At 44.7% G+C, this 25,371-nt stretch overlaps 1 protein-coding gene across 3 annotated transcripts in view; it reads right to left on the minus strand.

Moving 5' to 3' along the window:
- Window positions 1-2,886: 2,886 nt before the first annotated feature.
- The window catches only part of LOC110534116 (protein phosphatase 3 catalytic subunit alpha), a 53,362-nt gene continuing 30,877 nt past the window's right edge, over window positions 2,887-25,371 (minus strand). For 2 of the 3 annotated variants that reach the window (XM_021618794.3, XM_021618793.3), the window contains exons 3-14: window positions 20,361-20,485; window positions 18,823-18,934; window positions 17,769-17,914; window positions 17,414-17,553; window positions 13,461-13,538; window positions 13,172-13,266; window positions 11,164-11,289; window positions 10,666-10,749; window positions 7,329-7,413; window positions 7,078-7,175; window positions 6,435-6,485; window positions 2,887-4,815 (exon numbers count right to left, since the gene is read on the minus strand). In XM_021618794.3, coding sequence (XP_021474469.2) covers window positions 4,619-4,815; window positions 6,435-6,485; window positions 7,078-7,175; window positions 7,329-7,413; window positions 10,666-10,749; window positions 11,164-11,289; window positions 13,172-13,266; window positions 13,461-13,538; window positions 17,414-17,553; window positions 17,769-17,914; window positions 18,823-18,934; window positions 20,361-20,485 — 1,337 coding nt within the window. In that variant the 3' untranslated portion in view covers window positions 2,887-4,618. The remainder of the gene's footprint in view (window positions 4,816-6,434; window positions 6,486-7,077; window positions 7,176-7,328; window positions 7,414-10,665; window positions 10,750-11,163; window positions 11,290-13,171; window positions 13,267-13,460; window positions 13,539-17,413; window positions 17,554-17,768; window positions 17,915-18,822; window positions 18,935-20,360; window positions 20,486-25,371) is intronic. The other variant, XM_090186888.1, reaches the window with a different exon arrangement.

The following is a 25,371-nucleotide window of genomic DNA, read 5'->3' on the forward strand; positions in this document are numbered from 1 at the left end:
AATGCTTAAAACCCGGCATCTGTATGTTATTCATGTCGTCGTTCAGCCACGACTCGGTGAAACAAAAGATATGACATTTTTTAATGTCCCGTTGGTAGGATATACATGATCGTAGTCTATTTTACTATGGATTGATTGTACGTTGGCTAATAGGACCAATTATCCTCTCGGCAACGGATCCTAACAAGGCACCCGGATCTTTGTTTACGATATCTCTGTCTCTTTCTCCTGCGAATGACGGGGATGAGGGCCTTGTCGGGCATCTGAAGCAAATCCTTCCTGTCCGACTCGTTGAAGAAAAAGTTTTCCTCCAGTACGGGGTGAGTAATCGCTGTCCTGATGTCTAGAAGCTCTTTTTGGTCATAAGACACAGTGGCAGAAGCATTATGTACAAAATAATTTACAGATAACGCAAAAAAAACATACACAATAGCACAACTGGTTACGGGATCGTAAAACGGCATCTTTTTCGGCACCTTTCAAATCTATTAATTAAGAAATTATGAACAATATTAATAACATTCCACCCATGAGGCCACTAGTCATTTGAACGCAGGAAAGGGTTACACAAAACAGGTTTTGCGTGTATATATTTATTTTTTTGATTTGTTATTAATAAATAGGCTTACAATAATAACAACGATATACAATAATGATAAAACAACTGATTATAAATAAGTTCCAAAACTGCTTCCTACCTGAATAGGGAGTTGCACAGTAGCAGTAGTACAATCAACAGTGGCCTAGGGCAAGGATGCTCTCTTGCTCCTCAGCAGCAGGCTCACTTGCCCTCAAGGCATGAGAGAATGGTGCTGAAGCACAAATTCAGTGTAGGCTATGATAAACAGCCTCTCCTCGATAATTTGGCCAACTACAATTGTATTCATTGGCTTTTCATTTTTTTATCGGCCAAATGCCGCAATTCCCGGCTAAGGGAAACCCTGGCGCATTTTACCATCAGAGTTGTGTTTCCATCAAATTTACTTGTTGTAGATCAAAGTCTGTGCATAAATATGACATCATGACATCACGGGAAAGCATGAATCTTGATAGGCTACAGATTAAATAAATTATGATGAACTTCACAGGGTGGTGAAAGTGCATGGCGATGAGCTTAATGCTCCTTTCCAATAAATATCGAAGGTCTTATTCTGGTGACGTAATAATCGATGCTTGGCTGCTTTTTGACAAACAAAAATAATCTTGCTCTTTTGTCCATAATAATAATCTAATCATGTAGGCCAGTGGCTCCTTGTGGCGGGCCGGGCACCTGCCAGCTGGGCGGTGTTTCCTCTGAGACATTGGTGTGGCCTCTGGGTTAAGTGAGCAACTGTGTCAAGAAGCAGTGCGGATTGGCAGGGTCGTGATTCGGAGGACGCATGGCTCTCGACCTTCGCCTCTCCCAAGTCCGTAGGGGAGTTGCAGCGATGGGACAAGACTGTAACTACCAATTGGGGAGAAAAAAAGGGTAAAAGTAAAACAATTATGACAATTATTGAAATCTAAAAGAGAAAATGAAACCATCGAGCAAACTTCGATCTTGGGAAAAGGCAGCCCCTGACTGTTTTACTTGAATCATTCTCACGGTGAATGGCTAGGCCTGCTACGCTATGAAACCATAAACTGTTGCAGAGACTGATGTTACCGGCCGCAATTGATGTGGGGAGGCAGAGGCACAGAAACTCACATCAATACCTTTGTCAGATAACCTGTTAAACGAATAATTGATGCTTCTAGCAATCAAGGGGAAACTTACTTCTAGAGGGCCTAGATGCACATGCATTTACTTTTGTTCGCCATACGTGTCGGGGGATGCTATTCACGAGGACATATTGTTCTGTCTCACGATTCCCAAGCATGAAACGGCACAGTGTGCTGCATGGCTATATTCACGAAAACAGTTTACATGGGATCGAATGGTGGGCTTTTGCACAGATGGGGCTTCATCTATGGCGGGACGGAGGGCCTCTGCACCCTAGTTATGAGTATGTCTCCCTCTGCCACATGGATGCATTGTATGATACACCGAAAACATCTGGTGTCAACAGAGCTGAGCACAGAACTAGGAGATATACTGCAGCAGGTAACTTCTATTGTAAACTACATCAAACCACACTCACTGCGCCTGTTCACAAAACAATGTGGCGATATGGGATCAGAGCATGTTCTATGAAATCGAGCTGTCATCTGAATTAATGCATTCATGGTTCACTAAGGGGGAGTTTTGTTTCCTAACTCAAAAGGGAATACCCAGCAGACACGGAACCGTCTCCCTCTGAGCATTAATGCCGCATTCAAAACAACTGGGAACTCGGAAATCTCCAACTTCCGACTTCAGTGGAAAAATCTAGTCAGTTGTACAACTGAATGAATTAAACTGAAATGTGTCTTCCGCAGTTAAGCGTTCAAGTCAACTGGGAACTTGAGTAGTATGTCTGTCTGTAAGGCAGCTGGCTCAACTTGTGGCCTGAGTCTGGGTGTATGTGTTAATGAGTATGGTTAAGGTCCTGGTAGCAGGATGTTACCATCTTGATCCATATACTTGCCCCCTACAGTGGGTTCAGTGTGAGGTGGGAGTGGTTGCCATGGCCTGTGTGATGCTGTTCCCAGAGTTTCCTGTGGAAGAATGACGGGAAGCAGACCGAATGCCCACATGGAAACTGGAGAGAAAAGCACATTCGCCCACTGTATGGGATCCAAGTTGGCTGTGAAAAGCAGCTCCCTTTGAAAACAGTGAAGCTGCCCATTTTACATATGCGCAGCAGACACACACACTTCGTCCCGCAGAGCATACTGTTTAGGTGTGGCTTAAATTGTGAAAAGGCATCCTATTTACATCACGTTGCACACATTTCCTATCTATCGATAAGAAACTGGAAGCCACACTACTGATTCATGCATATTTTATTCAAGAGTAAAAAATGTGATTTGTCCCATAGGGCATGCTTACCATATGTGTATCATTTAGGAATTCAAATGCCAAAAATTAGTTCCAGAGAAAATTACAAGAAAAATTGTCACAAGTTAAAATCCATGAAATTCCTTCTTCGAAATAAACCATGTCTAGACCAATCAAGGATCAGAAAACAGTGGAAGGGTGGGGGAAAAACTGTAAGCTTAAATCGTTAGAATCATAGGAATATCATCAAGAACTAATGAGAATATACATTTTTTTCCTTTTAAAAGAAAGTGAGACACAGGATTTTCATTATGTCCAATTTGTTTACATTTGAACAAACCATGCGAGCATGCTTTGGTAGCCTGAATGCTGCTTATCACGGAGTAATAAGTTCATTCAAAGGATTGAATAACTTCTGTACACCAACAGAACAGAAAAAAAACACAAGGCTTCACACCTTAAAGAGAGCATCTGTGTCTGTAGAGCGAAACAATATAAAAATACAAAACCGTAATAAAATTAAAAATAATATTGATGACAAAATGTACAAAAAACAAATCAAAGGAAGCAAGAATGAAAAATGATATGTAAAAAAAAACAAAATATCTTTGAAGAGGGAAATAATTCAAGTCTACTCTATTGAAACACATCACAATAAAAATTGTACATATCAATAAGGAACTTAATTGCATGCATTGATGCGTTCCGTAACGTAGATGCTGTTAAAAATCATTGTCTTTGTTATTGTCCATCTTTATAATTAATTATATATATAGATATAAGATTTTTTTTTTTTTTACTGCGACAGCAGATTTGACAAACCGTGTGCATTCTCTCTCTTTAGTTACAGGCAAGTGAAAAACAATCAGGTAGAAGGTAGGTGGAAGGTAGCTGGAACTGCAGCCCCTAAACATGACAGACTGTGGCTTTGGTTGGTGGAGAGGCCACAGTCAAGCCCACGTTCCACCCCTACCCTCTGCAGGCTCATGGCGTCTTACCACAAAATAAATCAAGAAATAAGTTCTCCGGGTAAGATTGCATTGCAAGTAGTAAAATGTACATATTTTTTCTTCTCAAATGCCCTTTCTTACAAATAACATTTTCTCTTTTTGGATTTGTTTTTATTACTACTAGTAGCAAAACATGTTGAGTAGCGAGATTATTTCTGTATGAGATGAGTTCACGAGTGAAACTTAATCAAAAATGGTAAAATGTGTGTGTGGCATGGGTCTCGTATCAGACCCTTTGAGGATGTAGAGGACATGGGAGAGAGTTCGGGACTCTAAACCCTGCCTACTCGGGTCTGTGATTGGACTGAGAAAGGGACCAGCAGACACACCCACAGGACCACACCCCCTTGACCTCATCCCAACTAGTTCCATCCCGCCCCGCTCGCCTCCTCCATGTCCAATTCCCTAATCTCTGACCCCACTACCCCCTCCCAATCCACAGACCAAAGAGTGGGAAAACCTCCCCCTCTGAGCTCAGTTCCCCCCCATGTGGTGACCTGGCGTCAAAAAATATACCACCTTACCCATTTGTACAAGAGACTTAACATTTGATTCGTTTCTCTAATTGGATGTAGGAGCAGCAGCGGTAGATGCAGATGTGTTGTGTCTGTGTTTTGTTGTATCTTTATTCGGAGGTCTGATATCACGATTTGGCGATGTCTTGTCGCACAGCGCAGCAGTCGCATGAGCTCTGGGGCGGGCCTCAGCATCACTGGACGTTGCTGTTGTCATTGTCATTGTCATTGTCTTCCGTGCCGTTGGCCTCGGACATGTTCATCTTGCCCATGGACTGTCCCACGTGGTTGACCCCGACTCTGCGGGGTGGCATGCGCTCGTTGATACGGTCTAGCCCCTTAGCTTCTGCGAAGCTGGCGATCTTATGCTGGGGAGAGAACCCACGGATGGCTGAGGGGAGGGACAGGTGGGAGGAGAGAAGGGGGACACAAGGGGTCAGAATCACGGTCTCATGACAGCATTCATAAATAATAAACCTGGATTTTAAATCCTTTGAAATTCCTCTTTGTGTACGCTCATATGATACAAATATTATTGGGAAGTACCACACTGGGCCTCAACATAATAGAACATTACAATAGTTCAGTCCCTTAAACATAGCGTTCTCATGTCACATAGCAGTACAAGCTAGCATTGTGATTTCAAAGATCATTTGACACGCGTCTAGAGAGAACATCTGAACACAGCTTTGAGTAAGACAAAGATGATTTGAATAAGATTTAATTGTGGACAGAGTGATATCAGAACCCTTGGGATGTTCACAGGCTCTTCTAAGAGAAACATCTGGGATAATGAGTCATTCGACTCACCCAGCCACTCAGAGAAACAACCATGGCTATAATACCACCCTCGTGTCCTGTACTAGAATGACACCCTTGTTTACTACAATAGCACCCAGCACCCTCCTTTACTCAAATGGCATCCTCGTTTACTAGAATAGCACATTAGTTTATTAGAATGGCAGCCTCCTTTACTAAAATGGGACCCTTGTTTTCTACACTAGCACCCTCCTTTACTAAAATGGGACCCTTGTTTATCACTATAGCACCCTCCTTTACCTGAAGGGCACCCTTCTTTTACTGTTGTTATTATTATGCATCATGAAGCCAACGTGACATCACAGTACCAGCTACATGGCATAAGCATGTCATACTACATACCAGTGGAGGCTGGTGAGGGGAGGACGGCCCATAATAATGTCTGGAATGGAGTCAATGGAATGGTATCAATCACACCAAAGACTTTGGTTTCCATGTGGTTGATACCACTCCATTGACGCCATTCTAGACATTATTATGAGCCATCCTCCCCTCAGCAGCCTCCACTGCTACATACGTAGTCCTGATAGTTTATCACAACTCTGCCATGATGCAGGCAGTTGTTTAACTGCAGCTGTCAAATGGGTACTAAGTGTCCAGAGACTCTATGGTTCACACAGATAGCATCACGCTCATGATATCATTCAGTTGACATCATGATGCATACTGTATTTCACCTTTAGGGCTCACCTGTGTCCTGTTCTCCCTGCATGCGATGCATCTTTCAACCAGATGGGGGCGGAAGATAAGCCAAATCCCCCAAAATAAAAAGAAGGAATCATGCCTGAGCATAAAAAGGCACCCGAAACCATCATGCATCTCTTGGTAGCACCTCACTTTGCATGGCTTAAATTACTTCCATACAAATCCATGCGTTTATATGTACCGGTATATTTGTTAATATATGTGCATTTGTATTTTTACGTAAGGTATCAAACTTGTGAAAAAGCTTTGTTTTTCATTAAGCACACTATGTAATTATTGTTATATATCCTGGCCCTTATATCATAACTGATATAGTTGAGATATCTTGTAATCAAGGTACTGCAAAGTTCCGTGCTACCCACTCTAAACCAACTGTCCCCCTGAGATGTTCGATGCAGGCTGAATATGAACTGCTATTGTCACCGATGGGTAGTCGACCCAATGCATGTCCTGCTGAAAGGGGTGGGGTGGGGGACGCAGCTTTACCTTCTCCGTCCTCAGTGTCTGTGTCGATGGCTTCGATGGCCTCGGTGGTGGCTGGGGGGAGGGGGAAAGGAGGGGAGCGAGTTACTTCTGACAAAGCCATGCAGAATGCAGCCCCCCGGCGGTAGGTAGGCAGCTGGCCAGAGACCAGCGAGACACACATGTAACCCAGCAACACAGCCAGGCAGGCTGGATCAGCAGCCCACTCCAGTCTCTGTAGAACACAACAGACTGAGTGACCAAAGGACTGGGGAACACCCCAGGGCTGGGCTAGAGTGACTCTGGAGGCCCACAGACACCTCACCCAGCTTTTCAAATAGCAACTCGAAGGGAGTGAATGCAGGTGAGATGACTGTCTCTCTCTCTCTCTCTCTAGTGTCGAGCTATAGCTAAAGCGGGCAGAATCTGCAGTCCTCCAGAGTGGCTGCACAAAACCTGGGTCAGAAACAAAGGGACCAGAGGACGGATACGAAGACAAAGACCCAGGGAGAGATGGAGAGCGACGGAGACTGTGACAGAAAGAGAGTAAGAGTCACAGTGATAGAAAGAGGAACGGATAGACAGGGTGGGAGACGAGGAGAGGGCAGGCGGGACGGAGGGAGGGAGGATAGAAAAAAACATGGCCTGGCTTGGGCCTGGTCCTCACCACTCTGCAGGGTCTGTTTTCCCCCAGAGAGCACCCCACTGGGCAGCATGCCAGTAGGCGTCAGGCCCTTCAGCGTCAACACGTTCTCACTCTCCTCCCTGCAGGACACACACAGGTCAGAGGGCATCCACAAAGATCACTCATGTCGGCTTCTACTGTATATATATATATACACTCAATCATAATAACTCTATATTCCACATTAGAGATGTGTAACAGCTCATGTGAAGTGAGGTGAAGAACATTCTCACCGAAGCACTTTGAACATCGTGGCCATTTTCCCGATGGCGCGGATCTTGTTCCTGATGACCTCCTTCCGAGCTGCAGCTGCGTTGGCTAGAAAGAGAGAACACTCATTTTCAGATCTCAGGAGTGAGTCTATGGGCCACATTGAAGTGATCCATTGATATTCTTTACAGGTCATTCAAAGAGCCCCTCATAACAAACAAATACCCAGAGGACATTTAATAGACTGTACACATACATTGTTTTTAAATTGTTTAGCAGGATCTATGCCAGGGAGGGGAATGTGATACACTACAGCACGAATGGATTCTTAAAGGCCTAGTGCAGTCAAAAACTTGATTTGTCCTGTGTATTATATACTCTATCGTTCGAAGGTTTGGAATCACTTAAAAATGTTCTTGTTTTTGAAAGAAAAGCACTTATTTTTGGTCCGTTAAAATAACGTCAAATTGATCAGAAATACAGTGTAGACATTGTTAATGTTTAATGTTGGAAATGGCTATTGTAGCTGGAAATGGCTGATTTTAAATGGAATACATAAGCGTGCAGAGGCCCATTATCAGAAACCATCACTCCTGTGTTTCAACGGCATGTTGTGTCAGCTAATCCAAGTTTATCATTTTAAAAGGTTAATTGATCATTAGAAAACCCTTTTGCAATTATGTTAGCACAGCTGACAACTGTTGTGTTGATTAAAGAAGCAATAAAACTGGCCTTTAGACTAGTTGCGTATCTGGAGCATCAGCATTTGTGGGTTCGATTACAGGCTCAAAATAGCTAGAAACAAAGACCTTTCTTCTGAACTCGTCAGTCTATTGTTGTTCTGAGAAATGAAGGCTATTCCATGTGAGAAATTGCCAAGAAACTGAAGATCTCGTACAACGCTGTGTACTACTCCCTTCACAGAACAGCGCAAACTGTCTCTAACCAGAATAGAAAGAAGATTGGGAGGCCCCGGTGCACAACGGAGCAAGAGGACAAGTACATTAGTGTCTAGTTTGAGAAACAGACGCCTCACAAGTCCTCAACTGGCAGCTTCATTAAATAGTACCCGCAAAACACCAGTCTCAACGTCAACAGTGAAGAGGCGACCCAGGGATGCTGGCCTTCTAGGCAGAATGTCCAATGTCTGTGTTCTTTTGCCCGTCTTAATCTTTTCTTTTTATTATCCAGTCTGAGACAAGGCTTTTTCTTTGCAACTCTGCCTAGAAGGCCAGCATCCCGGAGTCGCCTCTTCACGGTTGACGTTGAGACTGGTGTTTTGCGGGTACTATTTAATGAAGCTGCCAGTTGAGGACTTGTGAGAGAAACATTGTTAGTCTTGTGGGGGTGCACATCTTGATATGTGTTTGCGTGTGAGAGACGGACACAGAAACGCAGGGACAGACAGAGACAGACACAAAGAGACAGAGACATACAGAGGCAGAGTGAGAGGGAAACAGATGCAAAGAGACACAGAGAGACAGAGGCCGAGGAAGAGACAGAGTGAGAGGGAAACAGAGGCAGAGAGACACAGATAGACAGAGGCAGAGGAAGAGACAGAGTGAGAGGGAAACCGAGGCAGAGAGACACAGAGAGACAGACAGAGAGAGGCAGAGGAAGAGACAGAGTGAGAGGGAAACCGAGGCAGAGAGACACAGATAGACAGAGGCAGAGGAAGAGACAGAGTGAGAGGGAAACCGAGGCAGAGAGACACAGAGAGACAGACAGAGAGAGGCAGAGGAAGAGACAGAGTGAGAGGGAAACCGAGGCAGAGAGACACAGATAGACAGAGGCAGAGGAAGAGACAGAGTGAGAGGGAAACCGAGGCAGAGAGACACAGAGAGACAGACAGAGAGAGGCAGAGGAAGAGACAGAGTGAGAGGGAAACCGAGGCAGAGAGACACAGATAGACAGACAGAGAGAGGCAGAGGAAGAGACAGAGTGAGAGGGAAACCGAGGCAGAGAGACACAGAGAGACAGACAGAGAGAGGCAGAGGAAGAGACAGAGTGAGAGGGAAACCGAGGCAGAGAGACACAGATAGACAGACAGAGAGAGGCAGAGGAAGAGACAGAGTGAGAGGGAAACCGAGGCAGAGAGACACAGAGAGACAGACAGAGAGAGGCAGAGGAAGAGACAGAGTGAGAGGGAAACCGAGGCAGAGAGACACAGAGAGACAGACAGAGAGAGGCAGAGGAAGAGGGAAACAGAGGCAGAGAGACAGAGGCAGAGAGACACAGAGACAGCGGCAGAGAGACAGAAACAGAGGCACAGGAAGAAACAGAGACAGGCAGAGACCCATAGAGAGATGAGATTATCCAGTCTGAGACAAGGCTTTTTCTTTGCAACTCTGCCTAGAAGGCCAGCATCCCGGAGTCGCCTCTTCACGGTTGACGTTGAGACTGGTGTTTTGCGGGTACTATTTAATGAAGCTGCCAGTTGAGGACTTGTGAGGCGTCTGTTTCTCAAACTAGACACTAATGTACTTGTCCTCTTGCTCAGTTGTGCACTGGGGTCTCCCACTCCTCTTTCTATTATGGTTAGAGACAGTTTGAGCTGTTCTGTGAAGGGAGTAGTACACAGCGTTGTACGAAATCTCACATTTAATAGCATTAATTTCTCAGAACAAGAATAGACTGACTAGTTTCAGAAGAAAGGTATTTGTTTCTGGCCATTTTGAGCCTGTAATCGAACCTACAAATGCTGATGCTCCAGATACTCAACTAGTCTAAAGAAGGCCAGTTTGATTGATTCTTTAATCAGAACAACAGTTTTCAGCTGTGATGGTTGTTGATAATGGGCCTCTGCACGCCTATGTAGATATTCTATTAAAAAACAAAAATCAGCCGTTTACAGCTACAATCGTCATTTACAACATTAACAATGTCTACACTGTATTTCTGATCAACACGATATTTTAATGGACACAAAAATAGCTTTTCTTTCAAAAACAAGGACATTTCTAAGTGACCCCAAACTTTTGAACAGTAGTGTATATATTTCCACACTCTGAGGTTGGATAATATAACTGTGAAAATTATGACAATGCTCGTTAAGTGTAAGAGCTGTATGAAAAGACCACCTGAATTCAATTCAATTCCTTAATAGACCAATAAGAAAGAGTTCCAAACCTCTCTGCCAATAACAGCTAGTTCTCAGTTCTCCCCTCCCCACTCAGACCACTCCCAGACAGTCCTAGCAAAATACTTACTTGAGAAATTGCTCTTTGCTAAGAAGCCATTTTTGTTTATTTTTGACCAGTAAGGTACTTAATTGATACCCAGAAATTATTTGATATTGAGATTTTTTTTTTTTAAATGGCTACATTGGACTCTTAACAGTACAGTATATGAGTGACTCACCATCAAGGATCTCTTGGTCGTCTCCGTCATTCATGAGCTCGTCATCAGAGCAGATGCTCAACACATTCACCAGCATCTCTGTGACTGGACAAGGGTCAAAGGTTCTCAGATGAGGGTGCTGCCGCACATATTTGTTTATGATAAAATGTAGTAAGAGGGTAAGTATAGGAAGGACACAGTCATTGCATATCGTAGCAGTCTAAGAGCCTGCATATGTCACGCTGAATGTTAGTCTATACAAACATAGTCTATACTATCAAAATAAGATGATTTTGTAACACCAAACTTGGGGTCAGGAAAATAAATATACATTTTCCAAAAGTGATCCCCCCTGCACATTTTTTTTTAGTGTGTCAATTTGGGGTTGTGTGCAGAAAAGGTTTGGGAACCCCTAACTTAGCTCAGTGTGATGAACCAGTATTAAAACACCACTGTACTCATTAGTCATTACGCTGATAAATGCGCTACTAATGAATAAGGAAAGGGTGGTAGTGGCACCTTTCTCCCCCACAAAGGGCAGGGACCAGGTGAACACGTCCATGAAGTTGGGCAGCCAGTAGGGATGAGGGGAGCAGTTGAACTGCCGGATGTTCATCACGTTGTTCTCATACTTCAGGACTGCAGCTGTGGAGGGGGAACAACTTGAGAGGGTCCCGGTAACATAAAACATTTCAGCATGGATACACACATTGCTAGACAAAACATAGATGTGCAGAAACGACACAGTAAAAATGACCATCGGTGTGTTGAGTGATACATTGCTAAAGCTCTGTATGTCTTCCAGGCTCACGGTTCAATGTCACATTCTCCATGTTGAGCCCCCCCCCCCCCCCCCCCCTCCACCCCTCTCACACCAGCGTTTCATGCCTTCCGTTGCAGACAGAACACAAAGCATCGGATGTACTTCTTCTACCAGGGATATATTCATAGTGGCAAGGAGATACTAGGCTGGAGCAACATTCTTAGTCTTGTGGGGTTGCACATCCTGATATGTGTTTGCGTGTGAGTGAGAGAGAGACGGACACAGAAACTCAGGGACAGACAGAGGCAGACAGAGGCAGAGAGAATCAGAGGCAGAGGAAGAGAGAGTGAGAGGGAAACAGGGGCAGAGAGGCACAGAAACAGACAGAGGCAGAGACATACAGAGACAGGCAGAGGCAGAGGCAGAGGAAGAGAAGAGTGAGAGGGAAACAGAGGCAGGGAGACACAGAAACACAGAGACAGACAGAGGCAGGGACACAGAGGCAGCGGGAGAGGTAGTGAGACAAGGGCAGACAGAGTGAGAGAGAAGCAGAGGCACAGGAAGAAACAGAGACAGGCAGAGACCCATAGAGAGAGATCAGATCAACCACTAGGTGCCCCTCTTGAGTCCCAGAAATGCCGTGGAGAAACATTGTTAGTCTTGTGGGGGTGCACATCTTGATATGTGTTTGCGTGTGAGAGACGGACACAGAAACGCAGGGACAGACAGAGACAGACACAAAGAGACAGAGACATACAGAGGCAGAGTGAGAGGGAAACAGATGCAAAGAGACACAGAGAGACAGAGGCAGAGGAAGAGACAGAGTGAGAGGGAAACAGAGGCAGAGAGACACAGATAGACAGAGGCAGAGGAAGAGACAGAGTCAGAGGGAAACCGAGGCAGAGAGACACAGAGAGACAGACAGAGAGAGGCAGAGGGAGAGACAGAGTGAGAGGGAAACCGAGGCAGAGAGACACAGATAGACAGAGGCAGAGGAAGAGACAGAGTGAGAGGGAAACCGAGGCAGAGACACACAGAGAGACAGACAGAGAGAGGCAGAGGAAGAGACAGAGTGAGAGGGAAACCGAGGCAGAGAGACACAGATAGACAGAGGCAGAGGAAGAGACTGAGTGAGAGGGAAACTGAGGCAGAGAGACACAGAGAGACAGACAGAGAGAGGCAGAGGAAGAGACAGAGTGAGAGGGAAACCGAGGCAGAGAGACACAGAGAGACAGACAGAGAGAGGCAGAGGAAGAGACAGAGTGAGAGGGAAACCGAGGCAGAGAGACACAGAGAGACAGACAGAGAGAGGCAGAGGAAGAGACAGAGTGAGAGGGAAACCGAGGCAGAGAGACACAGAGAGACAGACAGAGAGAGGCAGAGGAAGAGGGAAACAGAGGCAGAGAGACAGAGGCAGAGAGACACAGAGACAGCGGCAGAGAGACAGAAACAGAGGAACAGGAAGAAACAGAGACAGGCAGAGACCCATAGAGAGATGAGATGATCAACCACTAGGTGCCCCACTTGAGCCCCAGAAATGCCGTTACAGTTCCATCAGGAGAGATAAAGCCACATGGAGATAGTCAGTCATACCGACAGTCCCTCCTACGCTCTCACCATGTCCCACGATCCATCTCCACAAGCCACACATTGAACACCACCCACCAGCAAACACTTGCTCCAGCATACATTCACTACAAGTATTTACTGGTTCACATAGATTCATAAAGTAGCACCACAAATACATGGAGCAGATAGACTGACCTTTGTTGTTGTAAACATCAAGGTAGTTTGGCGCTGAGAAGATGGTGATTAGGGAGGGGAAGCCGGTGGTTTGGCTCTTCCGGTACATCCGGTAGCTATAGGGCACCACAGAGAGAGTGGGAGGTGTTTTCAGGTTGATCATCTGGATGAATCATCAATTGTGTAAAAGCTACTGAAAAGTGTGTGTGTGAGAGAGAGAGGGAGAGAAGTGTGTGTGAGAGAGAGGGGGAGAGAGAGAGAGAGAGAGAGAGAGAGAGAGAGAGAGAGAGAAGTGTGTGTCGGTACATACCCAGCATCTTGTGCTTCATGTGCTCGGATGACTGATAATAAGTTATTGTTCTGTAGGAAATCACATACAGCTGGATAACTGCAAGGCAGAAAGGAGAGAGGGTTTAGGGATGTCATATACACATTCACACTGTTTGACACATATCACAGGGCAACACAGCCTGACCTATGGAATCGAACAGCGTGCCCAAAGCAGAGGTATTGTGTAACAGAGCATACACATTACATTCAACTGAATACAAACATTATTTTCTGCATATTACATTCACGAAACGGAGCATGACCGAGCATGACACCCCTGGTCCAGCCACAGAGTAGAACATTGACATTGTCCGAAAACAAAACAGAGCAGAGCACCAGCAGTCGTCAGTGTGCTGTTATCAGATTACTGCTCAGCATGATGCAAGACGTAACAGCCCATCCCAGCCCGACACATGGCTCACAGGTCGCCCAAAGCAACTTAATGCCACTCACTGGGCCTTAAAGAACACAACAAACCATCATGTCAGCTCTCATTTGACGGCTAACTGGCTGCCACTTCTACCCGACAGGAAGTGTGAGGATTAGGACATTTTCCCCATCCTTTAGGCATACTGTTGACGAGACGGCCTGCTTGACAGCGTTGGTTCTCCGCCTCTCTCTCTCTCTTCACAGATCACTCCTTTCCTTGTAGCTCTCCCTCTTCCTATCACTCGCTCCAGTTTGGTCTGGAGGAGTGAGTTGTCATAGCAACAGCTCATTGCAGAGCCCCAGGGGGGTTGTGGGATAGACGGCAGTGTTGAGTTGATACTGGCCCTTCTTTTATTCCACGCTCGACTCCGCCTCACCCACGGTGCATTTCAACCGCCTGGTTTGGAGTAGGAGATCCCTGTGTACTTGTTCACGCCCCCTCTCATCTCCTCTACATTCCTCTCCTTTAACCTCACAACAGCAGCTGCAAGTGGAGTTGATACCCCACTAGCAGCATCTAATATATCCCCCCCCTCTGTATCTCACTCCATCCTGCTGATCCAGACAGACAGAGATGCTGATACAGATTCAGCTCGATTCCATTCCAGTTCCCAAAGCTCCAATTTGACCAATCTATAAGCTTAACAGACGTCAAGAAGCCAGGATGTGTATACGGTTAATAAATCATAGTGTGTGTCGGCGTGAGGTCAAATGTCTTCCAATCAATGTCCCCAAGACGGCATTGTTTTCCCCCCACCCTCTCACACCAACGCGTCCTGCCTCCGGTTGCAGACAGAAAAACGGAGCATCCGACGTGTTTCTTCTGCAGGCATATTCACAGGGATTGAAAGGACCAAAGGTGCCAATTCTGAAAACAGCAGTGGTTGACGTTAGCAGGGCAAGATTAACGTAGGGGCTGATTAAGGAACGATATACAGTATGTATTATATACAGTGCCATCTGAAAGTATTCAGACCCCTTGGCCTTTTCCCACATTTTGTTACGTTACAGCCTCATTCTCAAATGTATCAAATGCATTTTTCCCTCGTCAATCTACACACAATACCCCATAATGACAAAGCGAAAAAAAACGGTTTACCTTTTGCAGATTTCAAAATGCAGAATCAGGAAAAACGTACAGTTTGGAAAGCAAATGCCTACTGCTGAAAAGAGAAGACTAATCTGTCGAACCAATATAACTTTTTGTTGTAGCTAACAGCAACACTGTTGTTCAAAGTAGCTCATCTTGAGATAGGCTCGTTGTGGCAATAGCCTATCTTCATCGTGAGTTTTTTTAAAACATTTTATTTATTGAACCAGGCAAGTCCGTTAAGAACATATTATTTACAACGATGGCCAAACCCGGACGACGCTGGGCCAATTGTGCGCCGCCCTATGGGAATCCCAATGATTCAGCCTGGATTCGAACCAGGGTCTGTAGTGAGGCCTCTTGCACTGAGATGCAGTGCCTTAGACCGCTACGCCACTTGGGAGTCAATGTACAGCTGGAATTTTGATTTAGTAGCCAATATATACTGTATATACAGTATATATTGCCTCCTAATATTGTACATTCTGTGTGTCGCTTCATTGGCCTGGGCTATTGTTTGTTAAATTCAAGACCAGATTGTCAGTCTGTCAGTGTCAGTGTAGCCAGTCATTTCGGTCATTTGTGTGGTATTAGAAAAGATTCCGCTAGTGTCTTCTGTCATGTACATTACTTAGAACTGCATGAAATGCGTTTATAAAAGGCAGATTTTTTTGGAGGGGGGGGGGATCCTAAATATTCCTCTGCTCAACTGTAACCTATCTGTGTCATGGCAGGTAGCCTAGTGGGTTGGGTATTGGGCCAGCGTTGGGCCAGTAACTGAAAGGTAGCAAGATCGAATTCCTGAGCTGACAAGGTGAAGAATATGTCGTTCTGCCCCTGAACAGGCAGTTAACCCACTATTAGTAGGCCTTCATTGAAAATAAGAATTTCTTCTTAACTGACTTGCCTAGTTAAATAAATAATGGTTTTATTATATCGTATTTTTTTTTTCCCCTTCCCTTCAACAGTAAATTTACCACGCATCCAATTGCATCTCGGCGCAAGGATTTGTTTACAGAACATGATGGTGGGCCGGTTAGGGTGGAAAGGTTATAAAAAACAAAGCCCCGGGGCCTATGATTTCTTAACCTGCCCCTGGTTGCTAGCTAGCTCTCGGACTAATTATGACAGTGCTTCCCTATGCTACTTTCACTATATACATTGAGATCATGAACATGAAAAGAGACTACAATCAGCATGAATAGAACCTGCAAATTGCTGTGGTAAATGATTTTTTAAAAATCTGAAAATAACAGTAGATTACTTTCACCATGGTTATGAACAATTTTTTTATGCACATACTGATGACTCAAGCCTGCATATTGATTGTGCATTTGTACCCAAATGTGCTGCAGTTTTTTAAAATCCATGGCTCAGTTGGTCAGAGAAGGCGGTCTCTCGTGTCTGTGTCAGATTTGGCTCCTGAGGCGTTTCTCTGGACCACTGTAGTGCTGAAACCATCAGGTGCTGAAGCCGTCGGGCTACAGAGTGACGGATGAGAAGCACTGCTGAACTGTTCCCCTGAAGACACTATTGTAACTCCTCAGCGACAAACCAGACCGTAGGTCTTTCACCTCATCACATAAAAAAAAAGCACAGTCCACCACCTAACAACAAGGATGCCGGGTGGGACAACATACAGTGTTATGTGGCTGTCTGATAGTTCCCTTCCATGTATTGCTGTGGTCATTCAGAATGATACAGTCCACAAAAGGACACAAAGCCTTTACAACATGGACATAAGCCAGCTGAGATCCACCAATAACACCTACTAATCATCAGGGATCCCATATGCCCCCTCTCAAACTGACAGACCAATGGCCTGAGGTGTGCACTTGTTTATGTGTGTAAAAAAAAAAGCCTCTTATGAGGATGTGTTCACCTACCACAGCCATGTATTGCACCAAAATCTCCATCCACCCTATCCTACCACCACCATCCCCTCTACCCCTCCCTACAGCCACGCCCCATCTAAGTTGTCATTGGCGTGTGAAATATTAAAGTGTTCAAAGATTTGGGCAGGAAAGAAAATACACGAATAACGGCCAGGCTCTGGGCACCTACCTAGAGCCTACCGAATGCAGCCCCATATACATCCAAGGCTTTCTGCCCAAATACCCTCGGCCCCCAGAATGTAGGTCAGTGCAGCGGCTGTATCTCACACCGACATGACATATAAACGGCACACACTATGGCTGACAGGATACAGAACCACGGCAACACAGATGCACATCGGGGCTGTGTGCGCGCTGCATTTCCCTGTGTGTGTACAAATAGAGATTTGGATTCGTGCCGTTTGGTTTGGAGGTAATTGTTTGGTCGACAGATCCAGAGTGGGATAATTGACGACTCAAAAACACGCGGACTAGTTATGAAAGAAAGTAAGTGTTGAGGTGGAGCGAGAGAGAGCTGACCTGTAGAAGTAGGAGCAGCCTCGGACTGTGTTGTGGCTGAAGTACTCCTGGGTTTTCTCGTTGCCAAAGTCCTCCAGAGGGTCAGACCACAGTAGGTCACACATGGGCCCAAACGCTGGAGGCTCCTTGAACCGGTCTATCTACAGCAGAGAGAAACGTACTGAATTCAAACACGAGCAAATACGCAAATATTCAAAACACAAAAACAACACTCTCTCGCACGTACACGGGTACTCACGCATGCACTCACACACAAAATGCACGAGTGCTGTACTGAAGTATGCGAAGACGTGAAACACAGTTGATTTGATTTTCCTAAGCATGGCTTGTCAGTGCCATGGTGGTAGTTCAATACCTTCTTTATGTCATCTAAGTTGTGTATTTCTGGTGAGAGTCCTCCATGGACACACAGAAACTGCTGGTTCATGAGGGCAGCCAGGGGAAGGCAGTCAAAAGCGTCCATGCATGAGTCATACACCTGCTCCGAGTACTTGATTTTACCTGTCCACCACAGAGACACAACTGGATCAGTGCAATGATACAAACAGGGACCTCAGGGACCACACAAGTCATCCATCAAGGTGGAATCCTGACGTGAGATACGAGCTAATAGCTTTGACTGTTACATAAGCTGTCCGTTGACATTAATGCATGATTCACGCTTAAGAGAGATTTCAGCCTGGAACAGATAGTCCAAGTAAGAACAAACACAATATCTCACAGTCAAAAACATTTACATTTTAGTCACTCTTAGCCAGAGCAACTTACAGTAGGGAGTGCATACATTTTTGGATGTCTTTTCGTAATAACATCCAACCATCCTCTCTCAAGAGGATATACTGTATTGTGTGATCCGACTGAGCAGAGAAGAACAAGATGACTCCCGTCATGCACTTCTCCATGGATGTTAAGAGACCCAGAGAACTATAAAAAATAAAATTAAGAGTCGCACACTTCCTTATAAACTCCCAGTAATTTATTGGGTAAATCACCTAAGACCCAGAGAACACCTCTACCATCTGTCATATTCCTTCCCAGCTAAGGGATCTCGGATATTCATCACAACACCTTCTCACACTTCTCCCCGGGCTCACCCGATTTCATCTTTGTTTGTGTGTGTCTGTATGCCACGGCAGTCTTTTTTCATTAACTCCTAATCCCCAACCTTTCACAGCATTGGTAACCATGGTGATGTGCCACCGGAGAAGATACGGAAATAGGTTCCAGGTCTACCTGTACTTGTAGTACTTGTAGTACTGCTTCTCCTCGTGGGATACCTCGGCTCGAACCATCCATCCACTACTTTTCGCTAATGTATCACGCTTTCATTTTCAAGAATCCTTTCATAGCCTCTCAAGGAACAATGCACGAGATGACACAGAAATAGAACATCTCTGGAGAGTACTCACATTCTTGTTTGAAGGTGAAGTATTCTGTCAAATGTCTACATTCATGGTTTCCTCGCAGTAAATATAGCGTCTTTGGGTAGAGGATTTTCAGCGACCAAAGGTACAAAACACACTGTCAAGAGAGTAGATAAAGGGTTATTAGATCAGTTTACATACACACACAAAAACTGAATGATATGATACACTGTTCAGGACCTAAAAAAAAAAGGCCTGCATCAGGCTGCAGCTTGACGATAACAACGTCGGCGTTATATAACATTGGATATAAAATCAGACCGTATCACGATCAATGACTGCCTCGAGCTCAAACCAGAAAAGGCCTGAAAATGGACCTTTATTTGAAATATATGAAACGCAACAAGCAACAATTTCAACGATTTTACTGAGTTACAGTTTATATAAGCAAATCAGTCAATTGAAATAAAATTCATTAGGCCCTAATCTATTGATTTCACATGACTAGGCAGGGGCGCAGCCATGGGTGGGCCTGGGAGGGCATAGGCCCACCCACTTGGAGCCAACCCAACCCACTGGGGAGCCAGGCCTAGTCAATCAGAAGTCGTTTTTCCCCATAAAAGGGCTTTATTACAGAAAGAAATACTCCTCAGATTTATTGACAGTCTGTTTGGCTGGTATCAGACAATCCCCTAATTGAAGAAGCCGGATGTGGAGGTCTGGTGTGGTTACACATGATCTGTGGGTTGTGAGGCCAGTTCGGCGTGCAGCCAAATTCTCTAAAACGACGTTGGAGGCGGCTTATGATAGATTAATGAACATTCAATTCCCTGCCAAAAGCTCTGGCGGACATTCCTGCAGTCAACATGCCAATTGCATGCTCCCTCAAAACTTGAGACATCTGTGGCATTGTGTGACAAAACTGCACATTTTAGAGTGGCCTTTTATTGTCCCCGGTACAAGGTGCACCTGTGTAATGGCCATGCTGTTTAATCAGCTTCTTGATATGCCACACCTTTCAGGTGAATGGATTATCTTGGCAAAGGAGAAATGCTCACTAACAGCGATGTAAACAAACCTTTTAGAGAAATACGTTTTCTGTGCGTATGGAACATTTCTTGGATCTTTTATTTCAGCTCATGAAACATGGGACCAACACTTTACATGTTAGGTTTATATTTTTGTTCAGTATATATCAGATGAGGACCCCCAGCCATTGATTTGGTGACAGCTGATAAAGATAGTATGATAATCATGAGAATTGGTGGAGCCAGTCTGTTTGCGGATAATCAACCCCTCAGGCCAGCGGGAGAGCCTTCCTTTATGCAAATGCAACTTGTCAGCATCGATTGCATGTGATTGGATGATTCCTCCTTCCTCCTCACGGAAGATTCCGGGGGAAGCTGGCCACGTGGTGCTTTTGCGGTGCTTCAGTGCACTATAGCTCCTCCAATATAGCAGCGCAGGGACATAGCACAGCACACGGAGAGGCACAGGGAGCGAGGCAGCAGGACAGAGACGCCATTTGTCTCTCATTCCATGTGGAAACGGCAGGAATGCCTCCCAGTCTAAAGGTCTCTTACCTCGATACTGAAGTATCCCCGGTCCACATAGTCTCCCAGGAAGAGGTAACGCGTCGTGGCCGGCGAGCCACCCACCTCAAACAGCTTCATAAGGTCAAAGAACTGCCCATGGATGTCCCCACACACTGCAAAACATCAAATCCCACAGCATGAGAAAAGATCAGCACATTATTACTGGATCTGTTAGCATTACATCAAGTACACAGCGGACATTTTATATACAGTTGAAGTCGGAAGTTTACATACACTTAGGTTGGAGTCATTAAAACTTGTTTTTCAACCACTCCACACATTTCTTGTTAACAAACTATAGTTTGGCAAGTCGGTTAGGACATCTACTTTGTGCATGACACAAGTAATTTTTCCAACAATTGTTTACAGACAGATTATTTCATTTATAATTCACTGTATCACAATTCCAGCGGGTCAGAAGTTTACATACACTAAGTCGACTGTGCCTTGAAACAGCTTGGAAAATTCCAGAAAATGATGTCATGGCTTTAGAAGCTTCTGATAGGCTAATTGACATAATCTGAGTCAATTGGAGATGTACCTGTGGATGTATTTCAAGGCCTACCTTCAAACTCAGTGCCTCTTTGCTTGACATCATGGTAAAATCAAAAGAAATCATCCAAGACCCCAGAAAAGAAATTGTAGACCTCTACAAGTCTGATTCATCCTTGGGAGCAATTTCCAAACGCCTGAAGGTACCACGTTCGTCTGTACAAACAATACGCAAGTATAAACACCATGGGAACACGCAGCGGTCACACCGCTCAGGAAGGAGACGTGTTCTGTCTCCTAGAGATGAACATACTTTGGTGCGAAAAGTGCAAATCAATCCCAGAACAACAGCAATGGACCCTGTGAAGATGCTGTAGGAAACGGGTACAAAAGTATCTATATCCACAGTAAAACGAGATATATATATCGACATAACCTGAAAGGCCGATCAGCAAGGAAGAAGCCACTGCACCAAAACTGCCATAAAAAAGCCAGACTACAGTTCGCAACTGCACACAGGGACAAAGGTTGTACTTTCTGGAGAAATGTCCTCTGGTCTGATGAAACAAAAATGGAACTGATTGGCCATAATGACCATCGTTCTATTTGGAGGAAAAAGGGGGATGCTTGCAAGACGAAGAACACCATTCCAACCGTGAAGCACAGGGGTGTCAGCATCATGTTGTGGGGGTGCTTTGCTGCAGGAGGGACTGGTCTACTACACAAAATAGATGCCATCATGAGGGAGGAAGATTATGTGGATATATTGAAACAACATCTCAAGACATCAGTCAGGAAGTTAAAGCTTGGTCGCAAATGGGTCTTCTAAATGGACAATGACCCCAAGCATACTTCCAAAGTTGTGGCAAAATGGCTTAAGGACAACGAAGTCAAGGTATTGGAGTGGCCATCACAAAACCTTGACCTCAATCCCATAGAAAATTTGTGGGCAGAACTGAAAAAGCATGTGCGAGCAAGGAGGCCTACAAACCTGACTCATGTACACCAGCTCTGTCAGGAGGAATGGGCCAAAAATCACCCAACTTATTGTGGGAGCTTGTGGATGGCTACCTGAAACGTTTGACCCAAGTTAAACAATTTAAAGACAATGCTACCAAATACTAATTGAGTGTATGTCAACGTCTGACCCACTGGGAATGTGATGAAAGAAATAAAAGATGAAATAAATAATTCTCTACTATTATTCTGACATTTCACATTCTTCTAATAAAGTGGTGATCCTAACTGACCTAAGACAGGGAATGTTTACTAGGGTTAAATGTCAGGAATTGTGAAAAGCTGAGATTAAATGTATTTGGTTAAGGTGTATGTAAACTTCCGACTTCAATTTTATGATAAAGTGTGTGTGTCTGCAGTCTTGTAAGTCTGCGTGTGTGGTACTGAGAAAAAGAGAGTGCCTGTGTGATGCATGCTTTTCCTGTGTAAATTAGACAGTAGAAGATTTATGCTGTTTCTCGGTTCAGTGATTTTCTCAGAGAGTGTAAGAGAGATGAGAGAAGTTGCAAACTCCTGTTGCCATGGCGATATGATTTTTATGAGAATAAATAATTAAATAAATGGAAGTTTCTATATATCATCTCGCCCTCGCGTGGTGTTGGCATAGCGATGCTACCCCCAGTAGGAGGTGGGTGTGGCTCAGGGACCCTGGGCCTGGGGGAGGGAGCCTGGGAGGCTGGGACTCTGGGACTCTGGCTGGCTGGCTCCAATCCCCTGGAGACAATAACAACTGGACCCTGGATGCTCAACACTGTGGCTTTACAGACTAAACCTGCATCTCATTTCGTCATCTTTCCACATCTCCTCTCTTTCATCACCACTCTCTCGCTCCCACTCACCCTCCCTCTCCTCCTTCCGTCTGCCTCGGTCTCCCTCTATCAGCTCCACTGTGGCCTTTTGTCCACTCAAAGCTCAGAGCAATGCGAGTGGGAGCCTCTGCTTGTGTGAGTAAAGCAATCAACACACGCACACATGCTTGCACGCACACGCACAAATAGCATATGCACACTGCACATACAGTAGTAGTACATGAATGCATAAATACACACACACACACAAACGTAAGACTAAGCACAGACACTCTAAAACAGTGCTAGTAACAGCAAAAATACAGTCGTCTTACATAGAGATCCACACTTTGCAACTCTATTCTTAAGAATGTTGTTGCACTGATACCCACATCATCATCCATATTTCATGCTCAACAAATGAAGCATAGGACCCTCATGTTTGTGGCGCTTGTTCACCAGAGGGTCGAAGGACTACCCCATTGTACTGTAACTAAGGTATCCCGTCCCCATTTACCATCTCCCACCAACCAATCAACCATTTCGTCAGTCCGTCCACCAATCAATCACTCAGTGCCAGTGGAGGAGCCATCTGTACATTGGGATATGTCTATTTATCATGTTCCCAACTCCTAGTATATCTTGGTAACACATGCTGCACAATGGCAACCAATGCCTTTTTCAGAGCAGGAATGAAATGAAAATGGATACTAATACCAAATGAAATGAAACTAGAATTAGAAGAACCTATGACCCCTAATGTCGGTGACACACAGTGTGCCTATTTCTAACTAAATTATAGCACACGAACAAGGACAGGCAGGCACCAGCGTACAAATAGATTTCTAATCTCAATGTAATCACCTGTATAAACACGGGATAAATGGGCAGTTATCTGACAAAGCAAATGGGTCGGGACTCACATTACAGCCCAGTCCAAGTGAACACTAGCTGCTGATGTAGTATGGTAAACGGTGACTTCCTGTGTCCTCTACTGCCTTACTCCAGCCTTCCTCTCCCTCCATGGCCGTAGTATGACAGGGGATCCAGACATGGGGGAGAGTAGAACAGGCTGATGTGTACAGAAGAGAACCTCGTCTCTCTCTCTCTCTCTCTCTCCCTAAGGAAGTATTATGTAAGTTAGTCTGCATCTAGCATCCCATGAATGCTGTTCTTAATGACAGAGGCAAGACTAAATCCCGAAAAGGATGTGTATGTGAATGAACCAGCAATGTCCAATGAGTGAGTGTGCTTTTGCTGTGCTGTTGTGTTTGCAGGTTTGTGTATGCGTGCGCGCGTGAGACTCGTGCATATGGGAGTGTTTGTACAGTAAGCGACTTTGTGTGCTGGTTGTTTGGGTGCGCGTGTTGTGAGTTAGTATAACCGTATCTGTTCATAATGACTTGGTAAGATAAGCCAAAATGAAGACGAATAAAGTATGCGTGAAAGTGGTCTATTATTAATGTCATGTCCGTATCAAATAAACAAGTAGCTTTGAGAATGCTTATGGTAGATAGGTCTACCTGCTATGTGATTAGATGTAATGGTAAATAGGTCTACCTGCTATGTGATTAGATGTAATGGTAAATAGGTCTACCTGCTATGTGATTAGATGTAATGGTAAATGGGTATGCATGCTATGGGATTAGACGTAATGGTAAATGGGTCTACCTGCTATGTGATTAGACGTAATGGTAAATAGGTCTACCTGCTATGTGATTAGATGTAATGGTAAATGGGTATGCATGCTATGGGATTAGACGTAATGGTAAATGGGTCTACCTGCTATGGGATTAGATGTAATGGTAAATAGGTCTACCTGCTATGGCATTAGACCAGTGGAGGATCCTGAGGGGAGGACGGCTCATAATAATTGCTGGAACAGAGTTCATGGAATAGTATCAAGCATATGGTTTCCATGTGGTTGATACCATTCCATTGACTCCATTCCAGCCATTACTTTGAGCTGTCCTCCCCTCAGCAGTTTCCACTGGATTAGACGTAATGGTAAATAGGTCTACTTGCTATGGGATTAGACGTAATGGTAAATACTATTACTTGTATTATTGTTCTCCAGTACTACCAGAAAGCTATTTCACATGTCTATCTACAACAAACACACGCATGCACACTCATGTAAACACTCTCTGTCTCTCGCAATTGCTTCTCATGTTTACAATATCAAAAAAGGTGCCTAGTGTTTTGAAAGGGTATCTTATTCCATTTGAACCACCTGGGTGCTCCAGCAGCCAAGCAGCTTTCGCTGGGATGTGTTCATGCTCAGTAGTGTGGATTTGTCTGGACTGTCGGGCTGTTCCGCTCTACCATTGCAGTGGGCTGAGTGGAGTCACTGTACAAAAGAATGAACACTTATGAATATAACTATTGTTCCCTGAAGGAGGGAACGAGGTATAACATACCTCGAAATCAACGAGCAATCATATTCACCTGAAGAAAACTGAAATCACGCCCTACGGACCAATGGATGCTAAGCCCGCCCTCGGAAGCCCCGCCTTCCTGGCTATAATACTGGGGCTGCCAGTATTCCTCAATTGAGCCCAAATATGCCCAATTCAGTGAGCCCAAATATGTTGGACCAAAATATGTTATACCTCTTTCCCTCCTTCAGGGAACAGTAGTTATATTCATAACCGTATGTTCCCTTTCAATCGGTCACTCGGAATAACATACTAAGGGACATA

This window comes from Oncorhynchus mykiss, chromosome 10, assembly GCF_057628025.1.
Source record: "Oncorhynchus mykiss isolate SJ-2025 chromosome 10, ASM5762802v1, whole genome shotgun sequence".
In the NCBI taxonomy this organism is placed as follows: domain Eukaryota; kingdom Metazoa; phylum Chordata; class Actinopteri; order Salmoniformes; family Salmonidae; genus Oncorhynchus; species Oncorhynchus mykiss.